This window comes from Anticarsia gemmatalis, chromosome 19, assembly GCF_050436995.1.
Source record: "Anticarsia gemmatalis isolate Benzon Research Colony breed Stoneville strain chromosome 19, ilAntGemm2 primary, whole genome shotgun sequence".
Lineage (NCBI taxonomy): Eukaryota > Metazoa > Arthropoda > Insecta > Lepidoptera > Erebidae > Anticarsia > Anticarsia gemmatalis.
In genome coordinates, this window is record NC_134763.1 from 2,336,105 (window position 1) to 2,359,150 (window position 23,046).

The following is a 23,046-nucleotide window of genomic DNA, read 5'->3' on the forward strand; positions in this document are numbered from 1 at the left end:
TTTTTGGACTTCAGTTTGGACTTTGTTTGATTATCCCAAATCCTTGTATCAAGGCTAGGCAAAGGTATCTTATATTACACTTACATTATCAGTCCTATCGGCGGTTGATCTTTGCAGAAACGCGTCTAAGTTACCCCACTATCTCTGTTTTTGCCATTTTTTATTGAATATATTTTTTTACGTATCATAGCTTAAAGTACTCTGAAGCTACAATATTGTACTATTAACATTTTCTGATTTCTATGAAGTAGAAAATATCTACTCTTTAACATTTTCAAGCTACAGTTTCGAATTTTATTCATCCTTTACTAGAAATTCCTTGCGTTTAAATTCACAGAAAATCAGTTCTTTCTATTCAGTAGTATCAGTCATAATCAGCAGCCAGTTTTCTTCCTTAGTATTCTTTATTATTTAATTAGTAGTTAGTATACCGTATTTCCTAGAAGATCTTGTTTACAGCTTGGTAATTAGTTATTTTAAACTATTATATATAAAATTTACTCAAATATCGCTTATACTAGAAATCTTGGTAAAGAACAACAAACTGTAAAAATTGAAAAACTATGCAAAAATTCTAAACAATTCAACATTCGAAAGTTGATCGAAATCACGTTCAATATTTTCGCTGCATTGATCACATACATACAGACTTTCGTACTACATCCGAAGCTAATAAAAGCGTGTTAAAATGAGCAATTTTCTAAGAAGAAAATTATTTATTTTAAAATTTCTAAGTCAAGTATTTAAAGCAAAAAAAACTCGAACAAATTGCCTCATCAGTAAGCGAGTTTTAAAAAATTAGCAGCGTTTAGTAACAAGATTCCTTCAGTATTAATTACTGCTTACACAGGGATTAGTGTAAACAAGTTAGCTCCGTATTGTTAGAAGCAGTTAAGATTTTCTAAATAAAGGGTTTTATAAGTCAGTTTTGATAACGTTTTCTAAAGAATCGTTTAACCAATTGTGTATAATTTTATGTTTGAAGAATAAGTCTAGTTGTGTTCTCTTAAGTTTGGTTATGTAGACTTTCCTCACTTTCAAAGCGACCTTGAGCCAAATCACAAAGTCACTTGTAAGTTATATTAATTAGTGGCTCGGAAAGGATGGCTTGAAATAAAAGAAGAAACCGTTGCCAACTGAGGGATACCATAAACGGCTACATATTATTATGTGTCAATAATAATATGATATAATAAAGGACGTGTATACTATAAATAAAAAAAATCTTTCAACTTTCACAACATTTTACCAACTAACCTAAATATCTGCGGATTAAAAGGGAATTCCTATACATTTATTCCTTCTTCTGCTTATTATTCCACTTCCCACAGGAAACAACGAACATCCCGAACAAAACGACAACAAAACTACTTTCATCCAAAAAGCAAAAATACATTTCTACAATAAAAATACAATTCGCTTGCTTTCATTTCCACGTGTGCTGTGAGAGCGTAATAATTTTCAGGAGCAGCCATTTCACCTGCTAATCCACCGACTTCCGGTACAGTTAGTGGCGGAAACGCGTCGCCGTTTTCAGCTACTTCCGGTGACTTAGTGTTTTGCTGTTTTATTTTTATTTCCTCGGATGCTGTCTTGAGATGAGCTGCGGTACTTGTATTGTATGAAGGAAACATAAAGGTTTATAAACCTTACTTACCTTACAAATTTTTAAATGCTTTAGATACTAATAAACGAGGCAAAAACTTGGGTTTGTTATAGTGTTTTGTCTTTTTCACTCACAGATAGTTTAACACCGAACAGTGCCTCGATTCTCTACTACTATCGACTACCGACAACCGAACTGTCATCGAGAAATTTTGTATGAAAATCTGATCAGCGCCCCAGGCGGGTGTCGTAGGAAACATTTTGGCAGTACATTCTAAATGTCAAAATTTCGATAGCTAGCCGGTTGTCGGTACTCGATAGTTGTACAGAATCGAGGTACTGGTGACAAAACCTAAATAGTGAAAATATTTTTTCTGGTAAAGGTAGGCAGAGGTCAAAAAACGCCACTTGGTACGATCTATACAAACGGACAAACGGAAAAACGGACAAACGAACAAAGTGTTATTATGATAGTAAATGTTTTTAATTATTTTTATAATTTTAAATTATATTGCTGATCAGAAGGTTTTTGAGCATAGAGTTATTAGCGTTTTTTTGATGAGTATATATTAAATAATATTTATTATATACTCGTACATAATAATAATAATAAATTTAACCCATTAATGTCCCACTGCTGGGCAAGGGTCTCCTCCCGTAATGAGGGAGGGGTTAGGCCTTGAGTCCACCACGCTGGCCAAGTGCGGGTTGGGGACTTTGCATGCCCTCAATAAATGTATTAAACAAAATTTTAGGCATGCAAGGTTTCCTCACGATGTTTTTCTTCACCGTTGGAGCATTGTGATAATTATTTCTAATACACACATAACTTCTAAAAGTCATTGGTGTGTTGCCTCGGGTTTGAACCTGCGACCACTTGCGTGGGAGGTATCAACTTATACCACTCGGCTATCACTGCTACTCGTACATAAATATATTAATATTTTTTTACTTTGTCGGTTTTAGCTTTTTAATTTTAACAGCTTTTCTCACACACCAGTTTAAAGTTGTTTCGACCTTCGTCTAGAACAAAGTTGAATTGTAAAATTGTTTCACAAACGGTTTCTAAGACGAAATCCATTAGTATCAGAGGTAGGCTGAAGAACGCTTGTGTTTCTCAAGCCCATAAATAACATGAAGTTCCCGAGAAACGGACGCTTTTGTTGTAGGAAATATGGAAGTGGTATATTACTAGCTAGATTCATTGTTACAAAACTGTAAGTAATCTGGTCAAAATATTTTTTGTTTTATTGAAAAATGAAATGCGTTTTGACATAATGTTTTACCCATTCATTCTATGGGGAGATAAATACAATATTAGGCAAAGTTCTAACAGTCGACAATTCCACTCAGAGTTAGTTTATTTGAATTTGAATTTTCAATTGCTTTACATCGCAAAAACCCTTTTTTAATAAAAAAAATTAGTGTACGTTTATCTATTTTCGTAAATCATTTATTTTAATTCCAAAATTTAATATTTTACCTACTCTTATCATTGAAATGCAATAATCGAAACGTGCAGTTACAAAAGGAACGTTAGGGCAAAGTAACAAAATGCAAATTTGAGTAGTGTATCTTGCATCTACCCAAAATTTTTACTTACTTATTCCTAAACTCAGGCGTATTCAGTTCACCGCGTATCCATGATCCACTTTTACATGAACCCTCAACCCAATTTCAACCCCAATTCTCAACTTTTGTACAGCGGAAAAATACTACCAAAACCTAATTGCCTGAAACTTGTTTAAAAAACTTCTGGATCAAATCCAGTTGAACTAAATCTGTATAAATTGTACTGGCTGTTTCAATTAAGAGGAGTTTGCCAATAAATTTGTTTGTCACTTAGATTTATGATATAAATCAGTATTTATCTGTGTAAAGTTTTGTGATTAACAATAATTGAATTATGGTTGCGATTGGGAATTGATTCATTTGTTTGGGGTTCTTTAGGGGTAGTTTGGTTTGAATGTATTTCTTGCTAGTTTATATGCAGTATCTTTAGTTAAAACTACCATACACTTCGTGTAATTGCTTGCAAAATGGTATGATGAAATATTACATTTGAAGAAGAAAATTCGTACTCTAATGTTTTAAGATCTGTAAACCACTAATGCGACTCTTATTATAATATTTTACTCTTGCTATTGTACAATTATATTTGGTCAAAAGACCAATCTCCTGATATATTCAAATTCTAAAATGAATTGACATTCAACATTCTTTTGAATAAAAACATAGATAATATAATTCAAACTCTATTAAAAGTAATCAAGGTTATGAATAATAATATATATTTCTATTTACTATCGTATCTTGCAGGAAACCAGCGTCTGAGTAAATCCACAACCACTCCCGAAAAACATCCCTACAACAAAAATTAACGCCCTACGATTTTTACACATCGCTCGCGACCGGAAGCCGGAGCCATTTCCTCACTTCCGGCCTCCGAGTGAGGTTCCTTGTACTGCCCTCGTGACCTCTGAGGTCATCCATCTTGGTGAAATGTTTGTCTCCCCACCATTTTGATTTAAAAGTGGATGTACTTGAACTGTGACTGGGTCTTTTTAGTTCCTTTTTTGGGATTTATTTCTTGGCCCTTTAGTTTATTTTCTAGCTATCTTTTTGTCTATGCACATTTGACAGCATGTTTCGATCTTCACTGTGTTAAAAGACAATAACAATTAACCTATAAACACCAATTTGTCCAAGCTCGATTGCTGTTCATATAACATCTTCAAACCCACGTTTTAGCCAATTTACTTAATCTCTTGATGCATTTTGCACTATGATTCACTCTCTCATTGCATATTAGTTAAAGCCGTATTAATGACAATTTATATTTTTAGGCTTAACGCAGACACCTATCACTATCTCATCACTCAACAATAGTAATTTTAAGAAAAAAAGTGCAATTTAGCGAAAAAAACTAAACACAAAATAGGTACTTTTGTCTCCATTGCACCACATTCAGGCATAGGAAGCCAATGTATTTAACTAAAACGCAAATTAACCCAGGAATTATACATCTGTGCGGCGTAAGGGCCTAAATTGCTCACCACCCTTTAATACCAACATAACCCTAATCCGATACACAGCGGACCAAAATTCCGCACCTGCCAAAGACCATCATGTACCATGTACTGTCGTAGAATCATTCGTACAGATGTAATGCTTAATTACGTACTAGATTATAATGTAGAAAAATATAATCCCGGACGCTATTCGGCTGTTTTCTGACATAATTTGTCGCTATAATATAAATGCTAAATTCAGCTGACCACCTGTACCTCGATTCTCTACCACTATCGACTACCGACAACCGGCTAGCTATCGACATTTGACATTTAGAATGTACTGCCAAAATGTTTCCTACGACACCCGTCAGAGGCGCTGATCAGATTTTCATACAAAATTTCTCGATGACAGTTCGGTTGTCGGTAGTCGATAGTAATAGAGTATTGAGCTGCTGTTATACTTCTAAAGCTAATACTTGATTTGTTTACAAGCATGGAGAGGAAGATTGAGAGATGTATTAAACCCCAGACTATTTTTTAAACATCAACTTAGTAAAACCTTGTAAAATGTGTAAACAGTCATTTGGCAACTCTTACTTACTCTCGACATAAAAACAGCTTCTTCTAAGATATAGTTCCTACGTATTATCATAAGTAAATTTTCTATTTCCACTGTAAAATCGTAAACATAAATATTGTATACAAATACATATGTTTACAATTTTAATTTAGATTTAAAATTTAATGTAGGATTTTAATGTTGTCAACAATATTTAAGATGCGTTTAAGTGCGTGTTAATATTGTTCTTCTGTTTGTTCCTACTCTATGGCCCTAGTACTAGTGTAGTAACATTACAAGATAATAGAACTGGCTGCGTTCCAGACAGTTTCGCTCGATGATGGGCCGACGGATTAACCTATGTTGTTTGCACCGCACTGTACAGTCTTACAATGTTATATTACCAGTGAGGATAAACACTGTTGTTTGGGTGATTACGTAATGGAGTTGCGTTTGCAAGATGGCTGCGCTCTCGCTTGCAATATTAAGCCGTCAAATCTTCGGTTCAGGAAATTATACGTGTAGTAGTCGTAAGAGGTGTTAAAGTACGTGTTTCTTGGTGCAATTGTGCAATTGATGATATAATAAGACTTCCGAGATACTACTAAACGCGCGTGGTACATATTGCCTGAATTTTCATTGCGTTTTTAAAAAAAGAACCGTATTTTTGGCTCCAGTCGACCTTCTTCACGTAAAATGACAGAAAAATTCCGATTTTTAGGTCCCGCCCGAGAGCGTAATAGATATGTATATGGGATAGACTTTCTTTTTTGCGGTTAAATTGCTAAACCGATTTTAATTAACACCCATGATAAAGTCTCTCTTACTACCTAATTATTTCATAATTTGATTCAATTAGCAGGTCCAAAATATCAAAAAATCATACCACAACTAATAAATATCAAGTAAATACATAGAAAAAAATTATATCGGCCAACGTTTTGTTTTGGTACGAAACGCGACAAAGGACCGCGTGTGTTTCGGATAAATCATTTTTTCAGGTGAAATACGATCACATAAAACGTTTCCGAAAGCAATTAGTTGCTGTTACGACCGCAGACGAGGATACAGAAAAAATATATACAACGCACTGTGATGAAAAAACGCTGCGGTTGGTTGAAGATTTTTTCGAATTGAATATAAATGTTGATAGGCGTTTGATGGCAACTTATTGTGCTTTTCGTATTATAAAAATACATTTTAATTAAGTAATTACTTGCTCAATATCATACAGTTCAATTGGTTTTACTTGGGATTAATGTGAAACAAGACAAAATTTTTGTTCCGGATTATTTTTGTGCCTTTATCTATTTAACTGGAATTGTAAAAATACTTGGTCAGTAATTAAATATCTCTAACTCATTTTTCATTTCCGTGTTTATACAAATCCGTGTTAGATTCCTATACGACAGTAATATTGTATAAGGTGTTGTTCTACAGATTTATTTTTGTGGATATGATAGCCAACATTATTAACTTACAATCAACACAACTGCATTTAAATCTAAACAAATTTTAACCTTCTTATATAACAAAACACTATGAAACAAGAAACAATCAAAATACTCAAAAAATATTGTCACCGAAAACGCCCACTTCCCCAGCCTAGTGCGTACACAGACTTAATAAAAATAAATATTGTATCGCTAGAACGTTGCGGGTTTACGATATGGCCACAATAATTTAATACCGGCCGTGGATTAGGTATTTATTTAGGTACCTGTTACTATTGGTATCGGTATCTCTTGTTTACGGTAACTGTTACTGGTTCGGCGGCTCATTGAATACAGTTCGATATTAGTTAGGGATGGATATTTAGTTGCTTTATGTGATGTTAGTATCGATTGGTATTTATTATATCATAACAATATTGTAGAATATTGAAAACACTATACATATTTCTAACGTAGAGTTAAACGTCAACTATTAATTTACATAGCACTTTATGTGCGTAAAATAACCTAATTATAAGACTGCGTCTGTGTTTTTAAAAGCCCTGTTAATTACTTACAGCTTTAAGGCTTCCCATAATAAATTGCAATGACCATTACCAAAAACAAATCCTACAAATTTTCTTAGTATTCAAAATACACATGCAGAACGTATTATCGTTGAATTTTATATTGCTGGTAAATACATAAGTGTCAGAGAATCATGAAATACTAGGTATATTCTATACGTCGTGATGTTTGACTTCATCTACTTCATTCAAGGAATATATTTTAACTATAAAAGTAGTATTTGAACCCAAGTCTCTAATTTAAATCTCACTAAAATCAATTTTGCGCTTAATGCGTGATAGCATGTGAGACTTTCGTATTTATAACATTAGTATATCGTCCCCGTAGAACGAAAAGTCATTAAGTAACAAAATGTTCAAAATCGACTTATAAATACCAATAAAATCAGTAATTTTTTCTCCATATTTCTGTCTTACTCTCGTATTCATAACGTAATTATTTAGAAAAATGTAAATCGCGAGACTTAATTAAGTACATTATTTGATTTGTGACAGTTGAGTTACAAGTAACTAAGTCACCTGATTACTTTTTCTCTTCTTTGTTGAAAAAGATACTTACGCATTAAAGTTCCTTATCTACTTTTTCCGCATTACTCCCTATAGGCATGTCTTAAAAAATAGTAATGCGAAAACTCATCAAAGTGACTTAGTAATTTTATTGTATGTGATATTTTGTGCGAAAAGTAACTAACTACCATTGATTATTTTTCGACCTATATTATTTAAGACCAGACGTTTAAAAGAAAAAACGACAACTAACTATAGTGTTCTGGTTAATATTTTCCCTGACTGTAGATGACATAACACATTAGAGTATTATAATTAAAATGTTTTGGTTACTTTTCACTCAGCAAAAACACTACTAGATGAAAGGTTGGTAACTATGTCCCGTGATACGATGCTACTTAGTGAGATTACGCAATTTGACCTTAGGACCCTCGCCGCGCCCGCGCATTATTGCAGTCATTCGCGGAGGCGTATTTTAAGATGGCGCGCCCTGGGCTCCGCTTGCTTTCCGCCCCATCAAGGAATGAAAAAACTAAACTTTATTTTCATTTTTAACAAATTAGTTTTTTACATTGTCCTGATCAATTTTATTTATTAAATGGGCTTTAATCGACCTTCACCTCCTCTGGGCAGGCTGAGTCGTCCAGATCTGTAATGCTCAGTTCCGCGGTCTTTGTGGGCCTGGATACCAGGTGTCCTCCCCGATAACTTCCCTCAATTTAGAGGCCAGGGGATCCGCTTTTCCGGTCCCTGACCCCTGGGAGCTCAATATTCGAGCTCCCGTAGCCGCAACCCCGAAGCGGACTATTTCATTGTCGGCTTGGTTTATTTTGTCCTTTGCGTCCCTAATAACGTCTCTATATGTCGCACCGCTTTTTGCCGCCTTCAGCTGCAGCTGGAGCCCGAAGATTGGGCGCCTTCTTCTTCCTTCTTCTTTTATTACAGAATTGATAAGTATCTAAACGACAATAGCTCTTGGGATTAGTCGCTCGCTTGATTAGGATTCTTTGAAATTAGGGAACTTTGCCATAAATTGTATAAACTCAGTAGCAGTAGGTCTAAATATTGTAAAATATGGGCAATTAATGATGCAAATAGGTGATGTAACATCATAAAACTGTCACTTTTTTTCTTATATATTGTTCACAACCAATTTGCTCACTTCCTGCCCATATTCTTATTATATAGGTGCTCCCAACATACGGTATGTTCAGAGACTAATAAATAACCTAACTATATTCATTTTCCTTAATTGAGGTTTAGTCTATATTGCTGATTGTTGGCAGCTCCTCGCATGATCAATTATTGTATCAACCACATTGTAAAACTTTTGGCGATTGAAAAGAGTGGCCGTGAGTTTCTTGCTAGCTCTTCTCATAAGGCTCCACCCCCTTTCCGAGCCAGTGGTAGATTCAGTAATTGTAACGACTATCATAAGTGTCAATATTTGACCTAAATGAATAAATGATTTGATTTTGATTTTGATTTTCTTGCCCTTTTTGTCGGCTTCCGTAGCCTTGGGCGCCTTGCTATTTTTCCCGACGAACCGAACAGAGTCTGCTACTCTTTGGCAGCCGTCGGTTTAGTGAACGGCGGTTTGGAAGCCACTGCACTGTAAGACGCGGCTGTTTACCCTGCTTCTCCTTGGTCCGGAGACATGTGAGCTGCGGTGCGGTGGCGGTGGCGTGGCGAATGCGTTAGCAGGTACAGCTGAGGACGCTGCCCCTGGTTTTTCTGGCGCGGGGGTTGATGCCGTTGCCTGTGACATGTGATCGACCTCCTCTTGCAAGCGATAATTCTGGGCCTGACGCGCCAAATTCTCCTTCGTGGCATACTGCCAGCTCGACTCCGACACTGCCAGTTTGATGTTCCTGGCAGCGTCTTTGAGGGACTTCATAAAGGTCACCCTTGAGGTGATCGGATTTGTCGGCCACCTTTACCACTGCCTGGTGGTGAGTGAGGATGGTGTCCGCCAGCTGGATGGTGAATTTGTCCTAAGGGTCATTGTCTGACACTTGCTTCCCCGGCGCTTTCTTTTTCTTCCCCGACCCTTCCGACTCCTCGGACTCGGGGCGCAGTCGTCTCTTCCGCCAAAGGCGGCCACTCTCGGATAGATGAGTTGCATTCGAAACTACGCTCATGTCGGAGCCAGTGTTGGATTCGACACCAGATTCCCGAGCGACCTTCGACCTCGTCCTCACCGACGAGGGTCGCGCAAACTGGGCGTGCTCCGACCCTCCGCAACTATGCTATGCAGTCAATACGGCTGGGCTTCTTGCCCCCGATCTCCTCGGGTTTGAGCTTCTCGCCTCTCCCGATTACATCATTTGGGTTCGTTTTCAAATTTATATTATCCAAACAGTTCCCGCGAGTGTGGTGGCAAGTATCGTTCCACCGAGGTAGAGGCCCCATAATCCGGTGACCCTTATACTACTGGAGGGCGGGAGGTGCCCCAGTGGCCGCTTGCATCTGGTTTTTCTGGCGCGAATGAACTCTGACCACGCAAGACCCCTAAAGGGGGCGCCACTGCTGGAGTTACTCGGGATTTTCACAGAGGTGGTCTCCTCGCGACCCAGCCGGTTAAGGCAAGGCCCTCGGTCAAGAATGGACGGATTTACGATAACCGACGGTTGACGAGGGCGGCAGCGGCCTGGCTCTTCGTCAGCTCGGGGCAGTGTGAGTGCCTACTGAGCCCGTCCTCCCACTGACGGCTCAGTCCCGCACCTGTGTCCTCTGCAAACAGAGGGACACGCACAGTAATTTCACTGTTTCCCCAACCTTTCAATTCCACTAAGCCCCCTCACCACGACAAGATGCAGACCCAAGAGAGGAAACCGGCCCGGGCTATAGACCTTCTAGCCCTAGTGTAAATACACCCCTGTCAAGGAAAGATTTGTTAAATCTTTGTGTCAAAGGTGTCATACCAAGCGAACTTTATCCTTGGTATGAATCTTTACCTGTTAGTAACGATGTGGTGGATAGGCTATGTATTGTGAGCCTGACGTCACTTAGCTCGAGGAAGAAGAGGAAAATGATGTGGCTACATCATTAATGCTGTTCTATTGATGATTTTGTAACGTGTTCTTGTTCATTATGTTTTAATTAGGTTTTGTATACTTAAAGACAGTTTTTTTTTCAATTAATGTTGCCTAAGAATGTTGTTTTACTTTTAAACTTTTCAACTGATAGGACACTAGTTTTAAATTAGGCAATAAATAAGCAAAGTCTATTTAGTTGGGTATTTTATTTAGACATAGTTATGTAAAATATGTTTTACTCCTAAAATAACTAACTGATTTTAGTTACTAGTATAATATTTAAATGCTGATGCGAAAACTAACTAACTACATGTGAAAAGTAACTAAGTGACAGATAAATAGGTAAAACTTGGGGTAAAACAAATTATCCTTCACAGTTAATAATTTATATACTATTTTCGTGGTTTAATACATATAACATATACTTAATTAATATATCTTCAAAAATAAACCTTTCGTACATCGATAACTAATCTTCGAAAAAAGTTATATTTTTTTTTGTCATTTAAGACATAAAACACCTCGTATCTCAAAATCACTTAGGTGTTAGTTAGTGATTTTTCGCTCTACGGGGACGATATACTTTTAAATACAAATAACTTGTACTTAGATGCAATTGAATAAATAAATCAGCTCTCTATACTATTTGTTCAACTAAACAATGCTATCAAGACAGTCCGGCACGCTCGTGGTGTAATCCGTAGGATTCCGTAGACTAGACCACAACGTTGTGGACTAATCCTTGCAAGAAACATTAATAGCACATTCATTGTGAGTTTACATGCAGCCTGCATAAGCTATGAGAAACGATCTAAGGTTTCAAATGGATTGTTCTTCTATTAAAGACTGTTTGTTTTGAATGTTTTTTACTGTCATCGGAAAAAAGAGATACTTTTTTAGATATCTCGTGAAATAAATTTTTATATTTGTTTCTTTTTTAGACAACCCCCACACTAAGAATTGCTCTTGTGTCGCGGGGACTTTTACCAACATACAAACAACGGACACAAAGTACAACCAGGACCGTAACAATTATTTGTGGAATTATCACAAAAATAACTGTCCCCAGGTGGGAATTGAACTTACGACCTCCCGACGCAATAGTAGCGGCGAGGTGACCTTAACCACTGCGCCACGGAGGCAGTCAAAGTAAAGTTCTTTGCTTTAGGGGATAATAATCCATATTGTTTCATTCATTCTGTACTTTAAGAGCGTTTTATTTTAAAGGCAACTCCGTAAAAACAAATGGTATATAACTAATAAAGTTTAACTCAAACATAAATTATTTATTTACTAGTATTAGTGTTATTCCTTGCACTGGCAAGCTTTATCAGTTTATTCTGACATTATTTTTATTTATTTTGTATTTCATTATATACACAAGCGTTAAATCCTTACACGTTTTCCTTCATAAAAATACATCTAATACTTTAATTAAACAGGTTCCATTATCGTGAGGACAAATTGAAGTCTTTTATGAAACAAAACTCGTCAGGTCACGGCATGTGTTAGGAATTTTACAGAAATTCAATAAAGTGTATGAACGGAGCTCGACGCCTATACTGTTCGTTTGATTCTGGTAGAGTCATAGTGAGAGCGGGTCCGTAAAAAACACGATTTTTCCGGGTAATTTTATCTATAGAGTTAGATTAGCTGATCTTGATTTTATGACGTTGTATTCAATAAAAGTATTTTGTGATTGATATTTTTGAATGCTAGAACTCTATAAATATCGAATGGTAAAAACATCAATATTTCTGCCTGTTCATTAGTACAGCAAAATATATATAATGTTGTTATCTAAATTAATTGAAATTATAAAGTGTTCAATTAATTTATTTAAAATTATAAGCAGTAATTAAATATTCTACCGAGCTTGCAGGGATAGCCGAGTGGTTTAAGTTGGCACCTCCCACGCAAGTGGTTGCAGGATCAAACCCGAGGCAACACACCAATGACTTTTCGAAGTTATGTGTATATTATATATGTTATTAGAAATAATTATCATTTGATACAACGGTGAAGAAAAACATTGTGATGAAATCTGCTTGCATAAATAAATATTATACCGAGCTGGAGCATATTTAATAAGTTCAAATTCACCCATCATGCGTTATAACTTTCAATAAACAGCCATCAAAATTAACTCCACAAAATTTTCATACACTCTCCTCTCCCTCACTGGAGCCCTACCGTTCGGCTATTTTAATTAACTACGATACAGGAATTTTCTTTATTAACCACCGGAAAAAGTGTTGCGCTGCCATATTAATTGGGAAACGATTTTTTTCACAATTTCATTCATCTAGCGGAATTAACAAAGGGCATTCACAACTTTGCTTGCTTTTCGAAATTCCATGAACAATGGTGCTTTTATTTTCGAAAATAAATATTTTTTTCCACCATATTACTGAACAATGAGATCGGTATTGTTTTTCGCTTTGACTTCAAATGTGTTGTTTGGTGAAAAGTTTGGAGTTGTGTTTGTTTAAGCCTTTTATTGTAGAGGAATGCTTTTTATTTTATAAACAATTTAGTCCGATTTTCTGTGAGTGTAAAGGAGATACTTATTCATGTTGTGTGCGCCAACAAGCCTAGTCTTCTGAATTTTATTTTATAAGCTTTTTATGCCTCCATGGCACAGTGGTTAACGTGTCACTATGCCAATACCATTTTATGGTCCTGGGTTCGATTCTTACATCCACATTCTACACATTCTATAGATAATTTATATTTAGTCATGCATGAAAATTAAGTAAAATTTTTACATTTCTTTACACATCAATATTGTCTTGAAGAAAAGCTAAGTATGGCTTTTCGTGAATTTGTCATACGTAGTAAGCATCATTATCAAATTATGCTCTTTTATTTACAAAGCGCCAGGCATAACACACATATTTTCAAAAATTGTTCAATTAAACAAAGCCAGTATTCATCCGTTATTTGAATAGAAAATCTGTATCCGAGATCCTAAAATATGGAATAAATAACGGGCATTTGTTCGAAAAAATGGGGACAAAATGAAACCGAATACAAAGTAATATTTGCAAAACAATGTCGTTAAACGCTTTTAATCCGCAAATAGATTACCGAAAACGTATTGTAAAAGTCAATTTATCATGATTTACATTGTGCTTTAAGGTACAAGCTTTTCGCGTTTGTCAGCTTAGCCTTTTTTCCAAGCTATGTTGGAGTCGGCTTCCAGTTTCACCGGATGCAGCTGAATACCAGTGTTTTACATGGAGCGACTGCCTATCTGACCTCCACAACCCAGTTACCTGGGATAACACGGTACCCTTCGGTAAGACTGGTTGTCAGACTTTCAAGCTTCTGACTACTGTTAACGACTGTCAAAGATCTTCGAAATTGACAGCCGGGACCCACAATTTAACGTGCCTTCCGAAACACGGAGGAACTCGATATGTATAAGATGGTCACCCATCCACAAATCAACCTCGCCAAGCGTTGCTTAACCTCAGAGATCGATCCGCGCGGCTGTTGTTATCTAAGCCACGAGCTCCTTAGCTTTTCGCGTTTGTAATTTAGTTTTTATTGATTGACAATTAACATTCTACCTCAAGAGGAAATTCGTAATCAAATAAAGACCTAGTATAATGGAAAAAATTAATTCCATGGAAGTAACTATAAGTCTAAAACGTATTTCAGATTTTAGAAAATAGCTATTTTGTTTTTGCAACTGTGGTCTGATACAGCTACTCCATTTTGAATCTAAACATAATTATTATGATAAATCGTGCATGCCACGGCTCTGTACTTTGTTGCCTGACTGAACTACAATATATAAATTATCGGAAAAAATCATGAATCTGTCATTGACAATGTCAAAATAACAGCTGATTTTTGCTTTTCTCTTCTCTTTTCCTTTAAAAGCAAAGAAAATATTAATAAAGAAAATATAAATAATATGAATTTATAAAGCCAGTACAAGGCATCATAAAAGCTGAAGTAAAATTACGGATTTTTTCAAAAACATATATTTTAATAACTTCTTAGTGGCAGCCCTAAGGCGAAACCGCCAGAACGCCGTATATGTATAATAATAATATGAATCATGAAGAACCTAAGCGAAGCTGACAGAACGCGTTCGGATCCCTCGGCAACGCTCGGGCTTCGTGAGTGCGCCGCCGCGACGTCCCTGTCAACTGCTGACAGCCCGTCATTTTTCTATTGTGTTTTTGTATAATTTGTTGTAAATTTATTGTAAATTTGTATTTCTTTTTTGTTGTATGTCTAGTTTTAAGTGTACAAACAATGGCAGCAACTCGGAGGTAAGCACAAGTCAACCTTCCACATCGGGTGAAGGTCTAGCCGTTTGCCCTTTCTGCCCCCAAGCTCGCTCGTTTAAGGGTGTGAGGGGTTTGAAGATACATTTGGGTCGAATGCATAAATCCCAGAATGTGTTTTCAAACTCCTCCACTTTGCAGTTAAGACAATCTGATACAGATATTATTCAAATTCCCTTTTGGCAAACATTAACAAAGCTAAAAAATTCCGTTCCGGTTTTAAAAAGAATTCCCCGTGGCGCGAGGCCTTCCGTGGCAAAAAATTTGGCACAATGCATTGGCCTCGTCGTTCGGGAGAATTCTGTCACAGCTTGGAAGCAGCTTCTCACTTTCCCTTATAGAATACTACATATTCCCAATTTTCGATCCAACCAAAAATCTTTAACATCCCAAATTAAAGAAAACTGTCTTTTTTCGGCCCTTGATTTTGAACCCAAATTTTCAACCTTCAGCAGTAAATCAATTTTTAGTTATGTGGAATCAAAATTAAGGGAAGGTGATATAAGGGGGGCAGCTAGACTTTTATTTAGCGATGATGTGGTGGCGCCTTGCTCTCCTGAAACACTTGCTGGTTTGGAGAGCAAACACCCGGTGCCAGGGGATGGTCTTTCCTTCCCAGATCCACCAGACACTAATGATTACATAAGCATTGTAGCCAAGGACGTCATTATGGCTGTTAATTCTTTCAGGAGTGGCTCTGCCGGTGGCCTCGACGGTTTAACGCCGCAGCACTTAAAAGACCTGCTGTGTTCTACCGCCGGGGAGGCTGGCGATTCGCTGTTGAGGGAGTTAACGGCCTTAATTAATTTAATGCTCTCCGGCGGTGTGACTGATGGCATCATTGATATTTTGTATGGGGCCAATCTGTGTGCCCTACGCAAGAGCGATGGTGGCATCCGTCCCATCGCCGTAGGTTGTACATATCGGCGGATGGCAGCCAAAATAGCTTGTTATTATTTTCATGACGCTTTTTCAGATAAACTACAGCCCCTGCAGCTCGGCTATGGATCCAGAGGGGGCTGTGAGGCTGCCATCCACGCCCTAGCGACGTACCTTGACCGCGAGGAAGGACAGGTCATCCTGAAGGTTGACGTTAAAAACGCCTTCAATTCGGTTAACCGGGACACCTTGTTGACTGAAATTAAAAAGGAAGCTCCCAAAATTTTCAGTTTTCTTTGGCAATGTTATCGACAACCATCAAAATTATTGTATAAAGACCACCTTTTAGAATCAGCAGTGGGATGTCAACAAGGTGACCCACTTGGACCAGCCATTTTCAGTTTGGCAATACAACCAATCATTCGGCAGCTAAATTCAAAATTCAACGTTTGGTATTTAGATGACGGAACTCTTGGAGGTGATTTAGAAACAGTTTTAAAGGATTTGGAATTTCTAAAAATAAATTTTTCAAAAATCGGTTTAGAACTTAACACAAGCAAATGCGAAATTTATCTTTCCGACTCAGTTGATAAAAATTTGGCCCTCTCAAAATTTAATATTTTAGCTCCTAATATCAAAATTGTTAAAAAGGATTCTCTTCGCCTCCTTGGGTCTCCCATCTTTGACGATGCTTTTAATTTTTTCATAGACGAAAAAATACAAAATTTTTGTAAAGTTTCGGACCGCCTGGAAAAAATTAACATTCATTCGGCTTTTACAATTATCCGGTACTGTCTTTTTGTCCCTAAATTTACCCACGTAATTAGATCTACACATTTTTGGAAACATTTAACACTTTTAGGAAAAATAGACAAAATTATTGAAAATACAGTCAGCAAAATTTTAAATTTAGCCATGAACGACCGAGTGTGGCTTCAGGTGAGCTTACCCGTTCGCCTGGGCGGCCTCGGCGTTCGCAAAATTACTGATGTGAGTTTACCAGCTTTTTTGGCCTCAGTCCACAGCACTGAAGTTTTAACCAGGAAGATTCTAGAACCCTTAAAACTGGTTAATTCCGAGGTGCTTTGTAAGACTGACGCCTTAAATGCCTGGAAAATGGCTTGTCCAAATATAGATGCTCCCACTAACCCTTCCTGCCAAAGACAGTGGGACGTGCCGCTCTGCGCCAAGGTAAGGCAGTCCCTTCTGGACAGCACTTCCACTGCCGCAGAGCGCGCGCGCCTTCTGGCTGTGGGTGAGTGGGAATCGGGTTTATGGCTGCAGGCTCTCCCGTCGTCCAATGTAGGGTCTATGTTGGACGACGCCACCTTCCGACTTGCTGCCTGCCTCCGTGTAGGGGCACCTTGTGTATCTCCGCACCGCTGTCATTGCGGTGTACTAGTCGACAACCTCGGACATCACGGCCTCTCCTGTAGTAGGAGCGCCGGCCGCATTTCACGTCATTGCAGCTTAAATGACATAATTCGTCGTGCTCTTGTCACCGCCGGCGTGCCAGCTGTTCTTGAACCTAATGGGCTGGCACGTGACGATGGCAAGAGACCTGATGGTATGTCGTTGCTACCTTGGAAGATGGGTAGGCCTTTGGTATGGGACGCAACTTGCGTCGATACCCTTGCGCCATCACATCTTCCTAGCACGTCGATTTGCTCCGGCGCTGCTGCTGCAGCTGCAGAGTCCCTCAAACGGCGCAAATATGCAAATCTTATTGGTGATTGCATATTTGAGCCGTTCGGAGTTGAGACGATGGGGTCGTGGGGTCCGAGTGCAAAAAAAATTTTCTTTGATATCTCTCGCCGAATAATCAGCACGACACGTGACCAGAGGGCTGGCCTTTACTTAGGGCAAAGAATAAGCATTGCCATTCAACGTGGCAATGCTGCCAGCCTTCTGGGCACGTTACCCGGGGACGGCGATGCGGAGATATTTTATGATGCCTTATTTTAATTTTAATTTTATTTATGTTTAGTTCCTTTATTATTATTATTTTTTTTTTTTCGTTTGTACATATAAAATTATTATTTAATGTATTAATTTAATGTTTAGTTCTAGTTAATTATCTATAATATGTAATGATTGATTTTAATAAACTATCAGTATTATAAAAAAAAAAAAATTATCGGAATATCTAAATGATGTACAGAAACTCTTTACTAATATCGCTTTACTGTCATTCCTTACACCATCACCAGTAACGTGATAATTTCAGTCCAGTTAAGGCTCAAAATCTACGATTATTTGTGTATTCACCCACACCTCCTGCGTCCTTTTAATTTGAAAATATTGCCAAGTAATTGCCAAAATAAAGTGCGCGATACATTTAAGATGGGGTATTTATTTACCATTATTTATGTCGTCCAATGATAAGGAATTATGGGGTAATCTGGGGTAAGTTTATGGTGGTTACGGTTTATCGGGGTATAAAATGATTATTGGGGTTTTCGTGTAAAGATTGCTTCTTTGTTATGTTATAAAGGATAGTAGGGATGACTAACTAAACGAGTTGGTAATTTTAAAATTGAAAAAATGCAGTTCTTTTTACTTTTTCACTAGTAACTTAACAGGTAAGTAAGTGAAAAATCCTAAGGCGAATGTAAATTTAATTTTCGGTAATTACTGTATTTTTTTTAAATCAAAGTGAATGATTCCGATTGATTTCATTTCAAGTTCGTTTGCCAAGACAAAAGCCTTCGGGCGGCTTTGAACCATTTTGTAAAATACATGTAAAATAGTGATATTCAGCTGCATTCGGCATGACTGGAAGCTGACTCTAACATATTTAGAATGAAGCCTAGGATGATGATGATGATGACCCACTTTAACATTAGGTTGACCGCAAACAGATAAAACCAAAAAAAAAAATACATTTCAAATTATTTACCTCTTTCCGCCGCAATAACTTAACCGCTAGATTTATGATCTATTTAATTACATCCTTAATTAGTCGGGATGAAACGATGAATGCCAATAAGTCACGTTGAATGGACGCAATTAAAGGGTGCTTTTATTGAGACAAACATGTTTAGTGCATCTGTCTGTCGGTGATGTAGGTGGCTTGGAGTGGTTTAATGTTGGATATGGAATTTAAAATAGCACCTTAAATAGAAACGTATTTTTGATAAAAAAATGCTGACTAAGGATACATAAAATATATAAAAAGGCTAAGTTTAAGCTCGAATATTTTTCTTCGCTTTGTTCAAATTGGACGTATTTTTTTTTTTAATTAGTTAAGTAGGTAATTGTGTCAAATAGATAGATAGATTTTCGCATAAAAATCAATAAGTATAGATAACCAACTTGCTCACTGCGAATTATCTCAATGTTATGAGACTATTTAAGTTCACTTTTGTGGATTTTACGCAAAATATTTTTAACTCAATAAACTTTAGTTCTCAGAACCACTGACCAAAAGGCACGGACGTGAAAAAGATTTCAACTATTTTTTTTTTGTATATTTACAATTTTGTATCACCAAAACATAACTACATTCCAAACGAAAACATGACACACACAGCATGATTACACCCCAAAACAAAACCAACACTAAACTCCTTTACTCAGCATTGCATAACATACAAATATGATACCACCCAACATGCAATCGAAGCAAACCGGCCAATTTATTCCAAAGGGAGGAAAATGCTGAGTACAGGCTCTCTAAATAATTCACCGCAGTAGGCTTGCCGTTAACAGGTCATAATAATTACCATTTTATAGCTCATAAGGTTCTAACGGCCCCGTCAGAAGTCATAAAGTAAAAAAATGCAACTTTTTTTTGCGAAAAGGAAAATATTTATGGACGAAATTGTGCTGTAAAAAGTATATAAAATGAAAAGTTATTTAAGGATTTTGCTTTAAATATGAAATGTTAAATAATATATTATTTTTAGCAACACGATTTTAACCGCATTTTGTTGGCAATCTAGCCGATTTTACCCTAATTTTATTCACAATATAATAATTGCCGCGGCGTCTTCCATGCTATTTTTGGCTGAAATAAGAACTTTCTACTTAAACAAAATTTAATTCAATCTAGGTTTATTTTTCCAAACCTGTTCAGCCATTATATTATATACATCCCACAAAAGGACGTATAATAATAATAAGCTTCTATTTCAGACCACAAAGGTCCATACGTTATAGCGTGAGTAAATTTTGTGTACAAAAGAAACAAACCAGAGAGTCCGGAGGCATAAACTATGCTCACGTAAGACGCACTGTATATAATACAAGTTGACTTGTTTCAATTCTCAACAATTGTTCTTATCCATTTTCGTATACTCCAGTGTCAACCAAGGCATTAAGCCATGAATCTAACGGAGGCTTTATAAATCACGCGACAAAATAATTACCCAATAAAATGAGAATATACACGAGGTTATTGACCTTAAAGGTCAACAATGGAAGGTCACGACCATAGGCATTTATGTCCGTTTTAATAGATAGCTTAGTAAATCAATATTGAAGTTTAATTTTTGAAAGTTATTAAATAAGCTGAATGGGAGGAATTTATTAGTAACATTGTGGTATTGAGAAATAGATCTTTTATGGGAATAGACGAAAATTAAATGTATTTTTCTTAAGCAGCACACGTCATCACCCGGTTCGGTCAAATTTGCAAATATTTGCAGTATTATGGTGCAGTCTACATCTGTGTTTAGTTTTAAATATATTTCTGAAAAATTCCTGATTGGCATTTTGCTTCACAAAAGTTACAAAATGCTTGCAAAACCTAATATTGGTAGCTATAGATATTGGTCTTAGGTCTAGTTTATCGCTAAACGCACCCAATGCTATTAATAGCCACATATCACAATCATGCAAACTACGACAAAATTATTAAAAAAATTGATACAGATTGGAAATGAAACCCTAAACTACTCCATTCACTCATCCCATAACACAATTAATAAAATAATGATCCAGTTCTTTATCACTTAAACCATAAAACCATCACATTATCATTCTTCTATCAAATCTCCCACATAGCGCAATAAACCATAAGCCATTGACACCATAAATATCCCATAGAACAACGCGACCACATTAATTCCCGTTGATATGGGAAAAATATGTTTTTCAATAATTACATGCCATAAATTTTTGGTGATTTACTCGCACTGGACTATTTATGAGTTTATGATGATATAGATATTTTATTATGGGGTTTTAGTATCTCAAGTGATAAGTGATTATCATTACTGTAATGTAAAATTCTTTGTTTTATAAAAATCTATATTTTTAATTCTTAAGTTTTTATAAATCAGGAACCTACTACCTAAAAGCTGCAGATTTGCCCGCAAAATAAAAAAGCTTATCAGGTTTGTCTTTCCGTAGCATAATTGTAGCACTTTGCTATGTCAAATTATATACGAAAAGGTTCAGCCGTTTTCTACCTAAAAGCGAATACATTTTCACGTTTGTTAAACAAGTGTTGTGGTATAGATTCACAAAATGTGTTGCGCAGTAAATCCATGCAAAGGAGATCATCCACGCTCCATACATTTTTGGGCCTTTTTTCAAAGTGCCGGCCAACAAAAAAAAGTGGCATGTATCGATAGAGCTAGCCATTTGAAGCAATAGTTAGTATGGCACGAAACCGGTAGGATCGCTTTGAACCGAGTTATACAGGTTTAAAGATTCATTATATTCAAACATTAATTCATTTTTGAAAGTGCTGTGAAACATAAAATAATGATTGATTTTGCTAGAATTAACAATCTAAAGCAAACGACCACTCTGAAGTTGATTTAAGGTCGTAAGCACACGTATCAACTCGGAAACGGGTCGTCACCGTATCAACTCGAGCTCATCAGTATTATTTGTATGTAATTCCCTACTGTAACACACTTATCGGAATCGTTATGTGATCGCCCCGGCTCACGACCATAGGAGTGGTTCGTATGCGTATTACGCATACACCAGCACCCAGGGTGGAGTGCAGGACTATGTGCAAATTCCGATAGAAGGGCGGGCATACCTTCTAAACCGCAACATGTGTCCTCATAACAAGGGCCCTCATCACAAATGGTGCTCGAAGCACAAAATATTGTTCCACATGCCGATGAGTCGGACATAACAACCCAACGGCAACACTCTAGGTGACCTCTTACCTAGACGATGGTTTGTTAGTTGCACACAATCGAGGGTGCGGCCCCTTGGGTTCGCTAAGGGAGGATGCGCTGACCTTGTGTGTGTGGATGCGCTAGTCGCCAGTGACCAGTCCAGTTGCGACGCATTGAGGCGCCGGGGGAATCAAACTCGCACCTAAGGGGCCGCACCCTCGGTTGTGTGCAACTAACAAACCATCGTCTAGGTAAGAGGTCATCTAGAGTGTTGCCGTTGGGTTGTTATGTCTGACTCATTGGCATGTGGAACAATATTTTGTGCTTCGGGCACGATTTGTGATGAGGGCCCTTGTTATAGGGAACCATGTTGCGGTTTAGAAGGTATGCCCACAAATCTATCGGAATTTGCACATAGCCCCGCACTCCACCGTGGGTGCTGGTGTATGCAAAATGTGCATACGAACCACTCCTATGGTCGTGAGCCGGGGCGATCACATAACGATTCCGATAAGTGTGTTACAGTAGGGAATTACATACAAATAATACTGATGAGCTCGAGTTGATACGGTGACGACCCGTTTCCGAGTTGATACGTGGGCTTACGACCTTAAATCAACTTCAGAGTGGTCGTTTGCTTTAGATAGTTAATTCTAGCAAAATCAATCATTATTTTATGTTTCACAGCACTTTCAGAAATGAATTAATGTTTGAATATTAAGAATCTTCAAACCTGTCTAACTCGGTTCAAAGCGATCCTACCGGTTTCGTGCCATACTAACTATTGCTTCAAATGGCTAGCTCTATCGATACATGCCACTTTTTTTTGTTGGCCGGCACTTTGAAAAAAGGCCCAAAATGGATGATCTCCTTTAGTACTCAACAAAAGAAACAAGTATAATTAGATTATTACAGTACATCAGAATTAAAATGACATATATTTTAAAAGGAAAGAAAGTCACACAATTCAAATCTATCAACAAAAACAATCAACTTAACCTAATCTAAGTTATCAAACAAACTTTACGACGGAAGCT

The 23,046-nt window shown here is 37.1% G+C and overlaps 1 protein-coding gene across 1 annotated transcript in view; it reads right to left on the bottom strand.

Annotated features, from left to right (window-relative positions):
* The window catches only part of LOC142981268 (uncharacterized), a 37,394-nt gene extending 22,470 nt beyond the window's left edge, over nucleotides 1-14,924 (bottom strand). Inside the window, exon 1 of the mRNA XM_076127063.1 lies at nucleotides 14,840-14,924. Within this exon, the coding sequence (XP_075983178.1) occupies nucleotides 14,840-14,924 (85 nt within the window). The remainder of the gene's footprint in view (nucleotides 1-14,839) is intronic.
* Between the last annotated feature and the right edge of the window lie 8,122 nt (nucleotides 14,925-23,046).